The sequence below is a fragment of the Cynocephalus volans genome, chromosome X, assembly GCF_027409185.1.
Source record: "Cynocephalus volans isolate mCynVol1 chromosome X, mCynVol1.pri, whole genome shotgun sequence".
Taxonomy (NCBI): Eukaryota; Metazoa; Chordata; class Mammalia; order Dermoptera; family Cynocephalidae; genus Cynocephalus; species Cynocephalus volans.
The window spans coordinates 37,978,872-37,994,019 of NC_084478.1; the positions used below are offsets into that span (position 1 = coordinate 37,978,872).

Consider the following 15,148-nt stretch of genomic DNA (forward strand, 5'->3'; position numbering starts at 1 on the left):
GAATGATAAATGCTGACGAGGTTTGGAGAAAAAGGAACCCTCATACATTGTTGGTGGGACTGCAAAATGGTGAAGCCTCTATGGAAAATGGTATGGAGGTTCCTCAAACAATTGCAGATAGATCTACCATATGACCCAGCTATCCCACTGCTGGGAATATACCCAGAGGAATGGAAATCATCAAGTCGAAGGTATACCTGTTCTCCAATGTTCATTGCAGCACTCTTTACAATAGGTAAGAGTTGGAACCAGCCCAAATGTCCATCATCAGATGAGTGGATATGGAAAATATTGTATATCTACACAATGGAATACTACTCTGCTTTAAAAAAAATGAAATACTGCCCTTTCCAACGACATGGATGGACCTAGAGAGAATTATATTAAGTGAAACGAGTCAGGCACAGAAAGAGAAATATCACATGTTCTCACTTATTTGTGGGAGCTAAAAATAAATAAATAAATACACAAACAACCAGCAGGGTGAGAGAAGAAGAGACAACAATTACGATTCCTTGAAGTTGATACGACAAACAAACAGAAAGGAGATTTTTTGGGAGAGAGGGGGAGCGGAAGGAGGGAGCGAGGTTTCTGTAATGGGCCACAATAATCAATAAGTTAAATAAAAAAGAAACTCCTAAGAAATCTACAAAAAAGCTACTAGAACAAATCAATAAGTTTAGCAAAGTCAATGCACAAAAATCAAGTTATTTCTATATACTAGCCATGAGCAATTGGAAAGTAAAATAAAAGATAAAATTTACAATATGGAAAATGCAAAGGATTTATAATAATGAAGTGTTGGAGAGAGAAAGACCAACTATAACTCATACATTGCTGGTGGTAATATTATGTTGCAACCACTTTGGAAAATAGTCTGGCAAACTTTCATCAGGTAAAATACCCATATCATTCAGCCGAGCAATTTTACTCCGAGAAGAGAAATTAAAATATATGTCCACACAAAGACTTTTACACAACTGCTCATAAGGGCCAAAATCTAAAAACAACTCAAATGTCTATCAACAGGTGAATAGATAAGCAAATTGTAATATATCCAAACAATGAAATTCCCTATGCAATAAAATAGAGCGAGCATTAAAAAAAAAAAAAAAAAAAAAAAAAGGAAGGGCATTTTAACTAAGTAATCATCTGTATAATTTGGCAAACCCTAAGGAAGGGACTGATTTTGGTAGCGGTTAAATGAATGAAAATACAGGTGGTTTGGATCAAATGGCAGCTGGGAGGAAATGAAGGAGTTGGTTTGGGGCATACGTTCTAGAAACTTTGAGTTGCATCCAAATGGGGAGGATTCCCCAGTATCTAAATGAAATAATGTATTCTGTAAGGTGGAAGATTTTATTTTATTTTTTTCTTTCTAAGCAGAATTTTTGAGTAATTTGGTGTTCTGTGTCCAACAGCACTGCATATTCATGCATATTTCTTGGATTAAAAAACAAATACAAACAAACAAAATCCATCCTAGCCAAGGTATATGATCAATAGTGGTCCAAAAGAAAAAAAAAAAAAACATTATAATATCTACCATTCTTTAAAATCTCAATGCACACTAGTCACTGTGCCGGGGGCTATATACACATTACACACACTCCAACTGTCCTAGAATACTGGGGTTATCTAACCCATTTCACTGATGAGGAACTTATGCTCATAAAATTTGATAACGTCCCTAGTTCACACAGATAATAAGTGACAGGGCTGGGACTAGACCACTGGTATGAATTCCTCCAGAGCCCACCCTTTTCCTCCCCTCCCGGCCAGGGACAGATCTCGTGTCTATTAATTCATCTTCTCAAAAGTCTCTCAAGTGATAGGAAGTTCGCTGTGGCCTAAGCACTAAACGTAGGCTTAAAGAAGACAGGTGAAAATGAGCATCAAACATAATTTGGGACTGTCTGTGGGCCTCCTCTCTCAGGGGTCCTCCTGTCCCTAGCCCTGGAGTTCCTTGAGCACTGACTCTGCCCTTGTCCCAGGACATGGGTCCTGGCCCAGCATTACAGGGTCTTTCCCACTGTGCCCTCCTTTCCAAACTGCAACTGACACTTTATCCAGCTCCACTGCCTCAATCTTTGGAGCCAGCACCTGCTCCCAGAGGAAAAGTCAGCACAGACTCACCTACTTCTCCCTCATGTAGAAGGTTCCAACTGCCTGTAGGGTCCTATCCTTCACCATGGACCCTTTCTGACAGCAACAGCCCCTTCCACGTTATTGTTCACTTTGCACAGTGAAGCAAAGGCACCTCGTCATTCCTGTGGGTTCCTCCATCACACTCTCAAAGCGTTTTCAAAACCACTTTTGAGGAGAGTCCAATTTGGTGCAGAATCAATTGGTTCCTGGTTTACAACCTTGAAGTTAGAGAGGAGGTTTTGGAAAGCACCCTGATATTTGAGGTCAGATTTTAATGGGGTTAATTTTTTTAGACTAACCACCGAACCTCTATACCAATGAGTGAGCTTACTTAGGTGGTCCGAATCCCCAGCCTCCCCCATAAGTAATCAATAAGGAAAGAACATGGAAATCAGTGTGTAAGCCAACATCTACTGAGGCAGAATCCCTAAAATACCAGGAGCCCTTTCAGGAGATTGAAAATGGTTCCATGGCAGATATGTTAGCTTCAATAATTAAGATAATTCACTATTTTTTCCATTGTCACTTGTCTGTCTTTTTATACCTGAGGAAAATTTTGGTTTAGGTAATAGTGCAGATATTCTTGTTGCCCCTGAATTCTAACAATATGAATAAATCACAATTCTCCTTCCTTACTATATACCTCCAAGATTCATCCGTCTCCTCAGAAGTAACCACAATTTAAAATTTGTGTTACTTTAAATTTTATTTTAGGCTTTTCCTTCCACAGACGTGCTATAAAAAGTACATGGTAAGTTTTTAACACGCATGGATAATGGTGTGCATACTGCTCTTCCTCTTGCTCTTGTCACAGTAAAATGTTTGCAGGATCTTTCTATGAGAGCACCTGAAGATCCACCTCACTCTTAACACATTAGAATTCAAAAGTATGCATGAGACATAATTAATTTAACCAATCTCCTGAGGCAGACTTTGTGTCTATTAATTCATTTCTGATGGACAATTAAGTTGTTTCCCATTTGTCGCTATGATTAATTGAACTGATATCAACATCATTGAACATGAATTCTTGGGAAAAATATGCGTATTTTCTTCCACGAAAGACATAGCAAAGTGCAAATTGGATTAAAGTGAAAAAAAAGTGATGACTGTAAAAGTTATTAATATTCCTAAAATTCTGTTCTAACGAAGCTGTACTAATTCATATACTTGCATATAAATTTGTGTGAATAATCTATACTCTCAATGGCATTTTATTTTATCAACCTTTTAAATTTTGGTCAAACTTTTAGATGAAAATATATTGTCTAGCTGTTATTTTAATTTTCCCGTTTTCTAAGTAGCATGAGCAGAAAATTAAATTAATTCCTCATTCATAGACATCAGGATTTCTTCAGTGATGTCTTGATTACCAGGGTTCCTCTGGGCGTGCTTTAGAATTCTGAAATGTCAATAAGATATTCTCCTTTACAATGAGGAGGAAAGATTTGATCAGAATGACCAGATACCAGAGAATGGGTCCATGCAGGACACCCTCATTTAGTGAAGACCATCAAGAAGACAGAGCAATTTCCACAGTCCATAAGAGGGATCACCAAGTCTAAGAGAGCACAGGTCCCTGAAACCTGGGATTCTAAGACACACCCTGTATCTAACTGTTATATGGTGGTTCTCAATATTTTATATGTAGGACCTCTTATTCCAATTCAAGCTTTCCCCGGAAATACAAACCTTGCTTTGAAGGCAGAGAAGTCTGGATGAAGAGGGAACTGCAAGCCCATTACCTTGCCACTCAGTGCCCTTCCATCTCTCTCAGGCCTGTGGTCCCTGAAACCCACACCTCTCTGGGGTTTCCTAAGCAATACAGGGAGAGCTCAGAGCTAGAAGACCCCATCTCAGACATGGAATTCTCATTCCTGCACAGGAATCTACTTGTGTGGACTCCACTCTGCCCAACACACTGCATTCCAATTTTGCCGCTTGGCTTTCCAGCGCTGTGGACATGTGGCCCCCACTCCTGCATTCCCAGCACACCTTGCCATCCCATCTCTTGTTTCCAAACCACTCATTTCCCACCCCACTCCCACCTGGACACACATAGGCACACACTGTCCTCCTACCCACTCATCTATTCTCTATTTTCAGCATAGGGCTGGCTACCCTCTCTTCAACCCACCATCCTCATTAGTATTTTGCACAGGCTTTTCCTTCCTGCTGACCCCAATCCCTGTCTCTGTCCCCTTTCTAGCCCTGTTCCAAATTCACCTATGGGAAAGAGATCTCTGCCACTGCGTTTACCTGGTGGCTTTTTAGCATCTGAGAACATGGTGAGATTTCTCTGTCTTGTTATTCATGTTGCCTTCTTTTGCAAATCTCAGTACGTGTCCACGTGTGCAATTCCTCCACAGGTGCAGGGGGCTGGCCTGTCTTGACTCCCATCTGTTGCCTCTGCTCCCCAACATGGCACGCAATTCCCTTGATTGATGCTCACATTACTCAATCTTAAACAAATCTATAAAGATATGCAGCTTAGTTGATTCCTTTCGATATCAGAAGCTGAAAGGGTTCTTATATAAGTTCCTGCTTAAAGAAACAAAGAAGAATAATTTGTGTCTGCACCACCTCTAGTCACACTGTGTTCACAGTTTAAGTGGTAAGTAGTTTCATTAAATGCCTGGTATGTGTGCGCCCACCTGGTCACCCGGGCCTCAGTCAGTAAGAGGAAAAAGCTGGCCCTTTCCATTAGAACTCAGAATAGGCAGACCCACTTAAGAAACAACATTATACTTCATTTCTCTCTTCCAACCCTTTAGACTTTTATCATATATTATTCTTTCATGTATGCTAAGAACACCACCATAGGTGGCTGTTATTTTTACGTGATAAAATCAAGCATCTTTTAAATACATTTAAAAAATAAAAACTTTATTTATTTATTTTTTTATATTTACCATCTAGTTACCATTTCCAGGGCTCTTTATTCCTTTGTAGATCCAGATTTCTGTCTGGTACCATTTTCCTCCTTCACGGAAGACGTTCTTTAACATTTCTGGCAGTGAACGTATGTTGGTGATGAATCTTCCCAGGTTTTATATTTTTGAGAAACTATTTCGCCTTGGTTTCTGTAGGATATATTTACTGGATATAGAATTCTAGGTTAAAGGTTCTTTCTTTCTTTCTTTCTTTCTTTCTTTCTTTCTTTCTTTCTTTCTTTCTTTCTTTCTTTCTTTCTTTTCAGTACTTTAGAGGTGTCAACACTACTACCTTTTGCTTTACATTGCTCTGGAAGAGAAATCTGTTGTCATGTTTATCCTTGTTTCTCTGGAGGTAAGGTGTCTTATATCTCTCTTTATTTTTAGAAGTTTCTCTTTATCACTGGCTTTAAGCAATTTAATTTTATGGGAACTTCCTTTAGTTTACTTCATATTTCTTGTATTTGGAGGTTGTTTTAGCATGTTGAATCTGTTATCATCCAATTTTGGGTAAACATAGGGCTAGTTTCTTTTGTTTTCCATCTCCCAGAGATGACTGTGATTCCTTGCTGGATCTCCAAATTGTTAAGCACCAGGTTTTATATATTTTCCCTGTTTTATTGTTGTTGTTGTTGTTTCCAATAGGAGGGTACAGCTGGTCTCTGTTACTCTATCTTGGTTAGAAGAAGATCAACTTCTATTCTCCAAGACATCTCAGATTAACTTCGATTCTTCAGGACATCTCAGTGCCTTTAATGAGATAAAGTACATTGTTAAACTTTACAAGTAAAATGTACTATGTATATGTGGGGCACAAGGAAAGGGAGAAGTTAAGAATGATATTCTATAGATTTATCAACTTTATTAGATAATTATTGCTTTGGATCTGTCCCACATTTTAATTCCTATTGCTATCTCAGCAGTTCAGGCCCTTATTGTCTGAACTCCTACAATATTTTTCCTCCTGATTTTCAAATTTCTAGTGTATCTCCTTCTAATCCATCACACCAGAGAGCAGATAGAAGGAAGACTAACATCACTACATTAGAGACTGGATATGAAATAGACATTGACTTAGCCACCTAAGAGTCCTGAAGTGTGAATATGAAAGGAACTTGCCAGAACAGATAGTGGCCTGCCACATGTACTTACTTCCTGTCCAAATGTACTCTCCCATTGGTTCATTCCTCAGTCTGTGAAATGTTTATCAAGTTTGAGAGAGAGAAGGAAACAATTAGATCTTGTGCTCTTTTGATTTTGCTGTTCATCTTTTCCTGTTATACCTTGTTGAACAGGGGGGTCAAACTCAGGATAAAAGCAAAAAAAAAAAAAAAAATGTAAAAAGTACTATCTCACCCCAGGTTCCTACCAAACTTATTAGTTCATCATCAATGTACTACATGTGAATATATTGTAGCAAACAAGTTCATGTTTTATAGAATTACAAAATTATTATTATTATTTTTTTTTATATTTGGTCATGTGTGTGTCCCTTCTAACTTACTCAGGTTTCATATAAGATTACCAAGATATTCAAATGTGTAGGGAGGAATGAAGTTTGGATAATCTGCCTTGAGAATTTCTGATCCTTTTTTTGAAAAACTTTAAAATTGATAAGCAAATGATAAATCTCATAATGTGTATAAAAATAAACATATGTAAATGAGTATTGATATCAGAGACACAGGTCCTTAGATTTCCCAAGGGAGGAATCCCATCACAAACCCACAATGAATGGAGAGGGAAGATATGCAGTTTTACATCCCTGTGTAAGACTACAAATATCATCATTGAGTTCTGCATTCATTTAGACAGCAGTATTACTAAATCTATGTCATAGTTATCTATGGTACTATAATGCTTTCTAGAACAGGGAATATCTTCTCTATTTAATCAGCATCAGGATTAATTTGCTGTCCCGAATGTTGATCAGAATACTGATGCTGGTGGGGTTAGAGTTCTGGGCAACAAAACAAGTCTTTTCTATCATCAAAGAACAAGAAGTAGCCTAAAGAACTGGTATAGTTTTAGTCTATCATTTTCTTTGCAATTGCACTTGATGTCTTCATGGTAATATTGAAAGATAAGATCCTTGAAGAAACTTTTCTAGCTCAGTAGACTAAGAATACTGTTAAATGTCTTTCAGACAGAGTGTCAGCAACCCTCCATGCATAGGACTGGACCCTGAAAATGCAGACATAAGTAGACAAGAGAAAAAAGACTTTCGAGCATTTTCCACAGTACTATTAGTTTGAAGATGTTTGGAGTCTGTGCTTCCTTTTCTGTTATTCTTGTTCTCATACCTAGAAACTTTTTAAAAAGGCAATGATCAGCAAAATCCACACCATGTGAAATTGGGAGGAGCATAAGAACTGTTTTGTTTTTTGGTTTTGTTTAACAAATAATTATAAGCAAAAAGACTTAACGTATATTTGTGTGTTGGGGGTGTTAAGAACCTATAAAGTAGTGGGTATAAAAAGCAATGGCCATAATTATATTTTACTTGGAACCTGGTTAATTTTTTTTTTCTTTTTAATATACGTCAGTCAGGTAAACGTAAAATGTAACTTGATATATGATTATATTAAGGAGTTAATATTTTAAGGTAGGATAAGTGTACTTGGTTTATGTTTATTTCTCTTAGAAACAGATATTTAAGATGAAATGGTATGATGTCTAGGACTCTTTCACATTATTCCAGTGGCAGAGTTGTTGTTAAGTACAAACATAGATGGAATGAGATTGGCCATGTACTGATTGTTACACTTCTCACTGTGTTACGGAGATTTAAAAAAAAAAAAAAAAAAAAAAAAAACATTACTCAAAGCACCATGATTGAGATGAGAAGCACGAAGGGTCTGTATCTTTTATTGTAAAGACAAGGAAGTTTCACAAGAAAATTCAGTTGATTCAATCATTATAAAAGGACACAAGGACATGGACAGTGTTACAAAAGTTATCTATGGCTAAGTATATTTAACAATGGAAAACAGTATCATCAGTTAAATTAACAATGTGACATTCCAAGTACAATTAGTGAAAAGCTAAGTTGGTCAAACTGCACTTATTATCTAAACTATAACCTCTCCTTAAGCAAAAGTTACATTCTTATCATAAAATCTAAGTATAATCATTTCTGAAGTTTCCCCCTACAGACAGCTTGTCCCTAGCAAACATTTTTTCCCATCTTTGCCTACAGCGATTCTTAAAATCTCTTAACAGGATCGGTATGACAACCACTGTTAGCTCTAAAATCATTAAAGTATACAATCCCATACCTGAGTAATGATTAGAGTTGATTAGATGGGCTGTTGCCCAGCTATCTGTGGGCTGTGTTCCACTACCAGAGGGCTCTTTCCCTATACATGCATTTACCTAAAAACCTTATTCTAAAATCAAATGAGAATTGTTGGGAAAAATAGGAAAATGTCAGGGCCCCTCAGATGTTCAGAATCTTGGCGAGATTGGCTATAAATATCTTCAGGTGTTCCTTGTTACTACTTAATTAAATTGTGTATGAGCACCCAGGTGTCCAGGGTTGTGGACTTAAGTATAAAAGACTAACAGCTCTGATCCACAGTGTTTCTCAGAACTCTAAGAGGAGCCACTAGGACGGTTGCTCCTAGATCTGAATAAAACCCATTCAATTTTCTATACCCACAGCTCCCAGAACTTTTTTTTTTCTATTACCTAGCTCCCAGACCTGCGTGTGGAAGGTTTGTAACCCAATCTGTGCAACAGACTCGATGTGTCTGTAAGCCCTAGCTTTACAAGAATCAAGATTTATAACCCTCCACAAATGATGACTGTTGATTCTAAGTCTCAGGTGTATTCTCTCTAATGTTGAAATATGTTTGAGAATTTCTGTAATGAAGAGAATGTATACATGGTCATTAAATGTAAAATTACAAATGAAAATAGCCCATTATTTAGAAAATATATAAATGACCTAATTGGTCCAAACAGAAAGAGAAAATTGGAATTGAGCAATAAAAAGAGAAACTGTGGTTAAAGTTCCAACCACCCTCAAATGTTTCAGTACCAAGCAGATGGGGCCAGTTAGACCAAATAATCACCAAACATCTAACCACCACCTTATGGAAACACATCCACAGCAAACAAAAGGACGAGAAAATTGTCAATTCATTTTCTCAGGCTAGTTCTCTTCAGCAAGAGAATCAGCTGAGGACAATCTCAGCTAAGAAAATTACATGGTCATCCACCCAGAGGCAAAGAGAATAAATAAATACACAGGAGGTTCCATATAGCAGTGACTTAAATGAAGGAAAAAGAAAAAAGTCTGCATGCAAGAAATGTAAAGATAATATAACATTAGGGAAAAAAAACTGTCTAAAATATTACATTAAAAGGTTAGAAAAAAAAAGGATTTTGATCATGTACTGAGGTGGAGAAAAATCTTTTGAAAAAAATGCAACACCAATGCATGACAATAACATAAAGCAAACTGAAATTACAAAGGAAATTCCATTTCCTAAAATCAATAGAAAACAAACTTAAATATGAAATGTAAAAAGATGGGAGCATTACCATTAAAGTAAGCAGCAAGACGTACCAGTGTGCTACGTATGTAGCCAGAAGGCCAGAATACAAAAACAAATAAAAGTTAGGAATATTAAGAAGAAATAGAATTTTTTTGGTAAAAATATTATCATTTTAGAAAATCAGAATGAAAAGTCCACGGGTTATTCAAATGAATAAGTGACTTCTGAGAGATGGTGTATAGATCACTACTGTAAAACCAAGAGCCTCGATGCACAGAGCAGTAATATTAGAACATGAATATAATATATTTATTACTATGAATAAACTCTAAAATAAAATGAATTTCACTACACAGTACAGTGCAACGCTGGATAAAGTGAAAAGACCTTCGTCTCACAAAATTCTGCTCATGTGCGTCTTCTCTGTAGAAGTTAAACCTTTGAGAACAGAAAGTTCCCAGATGTCTACATTCGTCTAGTGAAGGGACCCCATGGTCACTGTGCACTTTCTTGGATGGTTCAGAACCTGTTCTGTGCCCCTACCTGGTGCCGCAGCCTGTCCACCTCATGTCATGCCTGGGAAGCAAACTTACTATGTGTAAGGGTTTAAGTTGAGAAACTGTCCAGAGCTTATAGGGAGGTGGAATTTCCACAAGGATCCTTCAGTCAGTGAAGCCAGAAGTCAAACTAGGGATCTACCTCTGAGGACAGGACTTACGGAACCACCCACCCCGCAGCACAGGGGGCACCACAGAACTGCGGCTCCGTACGTTGTGCGCCGCCCCTGCCATCAACCCTGGGAGGCCCCACGCAGGGTTGACCGGAAGAGGCGCACACTGACTTCCGCCTCTGGAGTCTGTGGGACGCGAGACCTTGTCGTGAGACACTTGGCATCTGGTCAGCAGAGGGAGACATCCAGGCTCTGCCAAAAGGTAAGGTGAAGACGTCGAGTAAGGTTTAAGTGCTCCCCCTACCCGCAAAGAGAGAAGGTCCTCCAGTCCCGCCCCTAGGTCAGCCTCAGAAGGCCCCTGTCAGGGTTGGGCCTAAATATGGCCCTCAGAATTACCCTTGTGGGGAGTAAAGGAAGGACAGCATCGGACTTGGGTATTGGCATCAAGCCAGCAGAGGGAGGGTCCCAAGACCTGCCAAGAGCCAATGAAGGGCCCTGTATGAGTTCAGTGGAATTCCCCCTCCCCTATAACAGAGAGGTCCCTGCAGAGCCCTGCATCTGGTGTAAATGACACACACAACTTTCACCTTTTAGCGGTTTATGGAGATGAAGGAGTTGCACGAGGGTTTCTGTCTCTGGCCAGCAGAGAAGGAGTCTCAGACTCTGCCACGAGTAAATGAAATGTTTCTATTTGAGCTGTGCAAAAAACGGCCTCCCGAGAACAGTGCAGGCCTTACAGAGCCTCGCCCCTCCTGTCAGCCTGGGAGGCCCCTGGCATGCCTGTAAGGCTGCAGGTGATCCCTCTTTTCACTTTTTGGCAGGGGTGGGGGAGGATGCATAAGAGCCTTGGTGTAAGGCTACATGATTCAGGTCAGCAGAGGGAGTCTGCTTCGGTGAACCTTAGAGATAAGTTCAGAACCTAGAGCAAGGACTGAGGGGACTTTCTACCCTAGGACAAAGAGATCCCCACGGAGCACGACCACTACTGTGAGCCCTGGTAGCCCTTCTGCAGAACTGTGAGGCTAAGGTGTCCTCACTACATCCTTAGTGACCACAGGGAGAAGAGGGCCTTGGTCTGAGAGGGCAGTGGCATGTCTTTAAGAGCAAGTGACTCAGGCCCTTTGGCAAGCCAAAGTGTGGACTGAGGGAGACAGGCTCTATGTCTGTGGATGTCCTTGGGAAACCCTGGACAGATGTGACCTTCTGAGTACACACCCTGCCCCCGCTCCATGCCCCCACCATCCCTCCATGGCATACCCTGGGATAACGGGTAGACGAGGCCCTTGGTCTGATTGGTATAGGTCCCAGGGCTGCAGAGGGAAAGGTACAAGGCTGTCAAGGTTAAGAATCATGATCAGAAACCGTAATACTGAGGAGACCAGAGGGAGTTTCACAGAGCCTTACATACTGTGTCATTCCTGATGGGTAGCCTGAGGAAGATAAGTCTGAGAGCTCCCTAATATCCTCTTCAGGAGCCTCAAGGATGTGAAGGCCTTGCTTTGAAGGAATAAGTCTCAGGACAGCAGAGGGAGGGGAATCAGGCACTACAAGAAGAAAAGTTGAGGATTCTGAGTGAGGACCAAGAACTCTACCCCAGTATAAAAAGGAACTCACAAAGCTCTGCCATCCCATGTGGTCCTTGGGCCGATGTGGTCAGATGAGATCCCCCCTCAATTCCTCGTCCAGGGTGTTAGTGTGCTGAGGGTTTTGTATGAAGTAGTCAGCATCAAAGCACGTAAGTAGAGAGATCACAGGTCATGCCAGAATTCAAGGTGATGACCCTGGCTGTGAATTAAAATAATCATTTCTTACCCTACAACAGAGGAAGCTCAACAGGGTATGCACCTGCCAGACTGTCAGCCCCAGTAAGATGCAGGTACAACTATAGGACTGCAGCCTAACATGCACTCTAGTTACTTCCACAGAGTGCTCAGATGAAAGGCTCATCAGTGAAATGGAGGTTTGGGGGTTCCTTAAGCAGTGCCCTCCAAGAAACCTGCAGAGGCAGCCCTTGATAAAGCCAAGGTGGTAGTGCCCTGCTGAGGAGGATCACACCATCTCATCCTGTTTCCTACAGGTCACTGAATCATCTACCTTCTGTCCCACACTCCTGCCTGCTGTCTCTGACCACAGTCATCATGCCTCGGGGTCAGAAGAGTAAGCTCCGTGCCCGTGAGAAACGCCGCCAGGCTCAAGAAGAACCTGAGGTTGTGAAGGGTGCTCAAGCCACTGTAGCAGAGAAAGAAAAGTCTGTCTCTTCCTTCTCTCCTCGTATCAAAGAAAATCCCCAGAGTTCATCTGCTGCTGGAACAACCAGCGATCAGCAAGAGCCAGGGAAAGCCCCATCCAGCACTGCTGCTGCAGCAGCTGCTTCCTCCACAAGACCTAATGAAGGCGCCACCAGCCAAGTTGAGGAAAAGCCAAATGCTTCACAGGCCCAGGCTTCCACTGAGCACAGGCAAATAGGTCCTGTAGAAAACAAGGGTCCAATGCTGGTCCGTTACCTGTTGCACAAGTATCAAAGGAAAGAGCCCATTACAAAGACAGATATGCTGAGAAATGTGATCAAAACGGATAAGAACCAATTCCCTGAGATCCTGAGTAGAGCCTCTAGGGACCTGGAGCTGATCTTTGGCCTTGACCTGAAAGAAGTTGATCCCAACAGGAGCCTCTACGTCCTCGTCAACAAACTGGAACTAGGCAGTGAAACAAGAGGCTTGCCCAAGACTGGCCTGCTGATGACTGTTCTGGCTGTCATCTTCTCGAAGGGCAATTGTGCCACTGAGGAGCACATGTGGGAAGTGCTAAATATGATGAGAGTATATGATGGAGTGAAGCATTTCATCTTTGGGGAACCCAGGAAGCTTCTCACTGAAGATTGGGTAAAAGAAAAGTACCTGGAATATCGTCAGGTGCCCAACAGTGATCCTCCAAGCTATCAATTCCTGTGGGGTCCACGAGCCTATGCTGAAACCAGCAAGATGAAAGTTCTTGAGTTTTATTCCAAGATCCATCATACCGTCCCAAGTGACTTCCCCTCCTTGTATGAAGAAGCTCTGAGAGATGAAGAGGAGCGAGCCCAAGCCAGAGTTGCAGCTAGGGCTCGTACTGCTGCCATGGCCAGGGCTCGTTCTAGGGCCATTTCCAGCACTCTTCCTGCCCCAAGTGAAGGCTGAGGAAAATTCTTCACTGTGTTGTTGAAGAGGACAGCTAATGTTCTCATTGGTGGAGGTTGGGGTGAGGGTGGCAAACTGGCAGCAACACAGTGTGTAACGTGTGTGTTCTTATTCTATTTGGTAGCTTGGATATTGGTTTAAATGTTCCTCTTAATAGAAAGTTTAAGTAGCTTCAGAATCCACATTTATGAGTGATAATAAGTCATATATTTATTGATGTGTATGAATTTTAAGAATAAGAGTATTACTATTTTATAGAAACAATTGTAAAATTTTCCATCTTATTTAGTGATCTCAAGCAATGTAACATAGTAGTGGATTAGGCATTTCCTTGGAAATGTGAAAGGACACAGCAGTAAAATAGCTGGGATCAAGAAAAAGAGGGAAGAAAGTAAAAGATTATAAATTCTTATGTTTCCTTTTCATTTGTAGTCTGTTCTGTAAAAGTAGGAGATATATACGTGTATATGATTAGCTTATTGAATAATGTAGGAGAAAATACATCTACATTATAATAAATTAGACCTCTTACACTGTCTCATTATTTATTTATCTAATATTACTTTGACATCTGCTCTTTGAAAGGCTGTGTGCTAATTCTTATATCCTAAGTATAAACATGACCCACCTTTGCTCACTGAAGTTTAAAGCAGCTGTCATGTAATGAAGATAGTGAGATATACACTATAAAACAAAAAGGACAAATCAAATTTATTTGGGAGGATGCAGATGACAGCAGTCAAGTGCAAATGCCCCGAGGCAGGTGAATTTGGAACCTTGGGAACCTGCGAGTCTTTAAAATGAGTTCATTTTAAGTTAGGCTGAGTGGTGGGTCAGATGAGGCTGTGGGAGTAGTGAGCAGGGGCCAGATCCTCAAAAAGGTGTGTTCTGGACTAATTCCTCCTATGGACAACTGCTTTTAGCAGTTACTTTGTTGTCATGGATAAACCACAAAGAATCCATCCCCTTTGGCAGGAATGGAAGATGTCCTGTATCCTTCCCCAGTGTCCTTTTCCCAGTACGGTACACAGAGTATGTGCTTTATGCACATCAGCTCCAGGGAGTTTCTGAGAAATAAGGGTGATATTACCTGACATAGGTGTGCTTAGAAGGTATTCTGCCAGCAATATTTACTCTGGCCTGGAAGAGACAGATCCCACTCCATTAAAAGGGCATTTTGTTTGGTTGTCTTGAGTGTAATTTGGCAAACTCTTAAGGGCTAGTTATTTAATGGAAGTGAAATAAATGGAAATTGGTGTGGTTTGGATGGAAGGACAGTTGGAAAAGATGGAAGGAGTAAGTCCTTGACACAAATTCTATGAGCCTTATATAACATCCAGTTGGGGAATGCTCCTGCACACTCACAGTGAATAATATAACTTCCAAAAGTTATATAGTGAGTGACTGCGTTTCACTTGCTAAGCAGCATTTTGACTGATTTGTGTGCTGTACCATAGAATAAAAAATCTCTGACACCTTTTGGTGTGCAAAAAAAAAAAAAAAAAAAATATCACAGAACAGATTTCTGCACAGTCTCCGGTCAAAAAAATAATAGTAATCACTGCCATTTATTAGAAATGCAACAAATTCCAGGCACTGTTCCAGGAGCTTTCATACATTACATTCATCCCCTGAATCCTGCAAGGCAGGGCTTATCAAGCTCTCTTTACAAAGACCTCGTTCCTCATAGAACTTAGCTATTTTCCTGACTTCACGTGA

At 40.4% G+C, this 15,148-nt stretch overlaps 1 protein-coding gene across 1 annotated transcript; it reads left to right on the plus strand.

The window, feature by feature from the left end:
- Window positions 1-12,391: 12,391 nt before the first annotated feature.
- Window positions 12,392-14,196, plus strand: LOC134367886 (melanoma-associated antigen B10-like). Its single transcript, XM_063084548.1, has 2 exons — window positions 12,392-13,400; window positions 14,159-14,196. The coding sequence occupies exons 1-2, from the start codon at window positions 12,392-12,394 to the stop codon at window positions 14,194-14,196; spliced, it is 1,047 nt and encodes a 348-aa protein (XP_062940618.1).
- The last annotated feature ends 952 nt before the right edge of the window (window positions 14,197-15,148 follow it).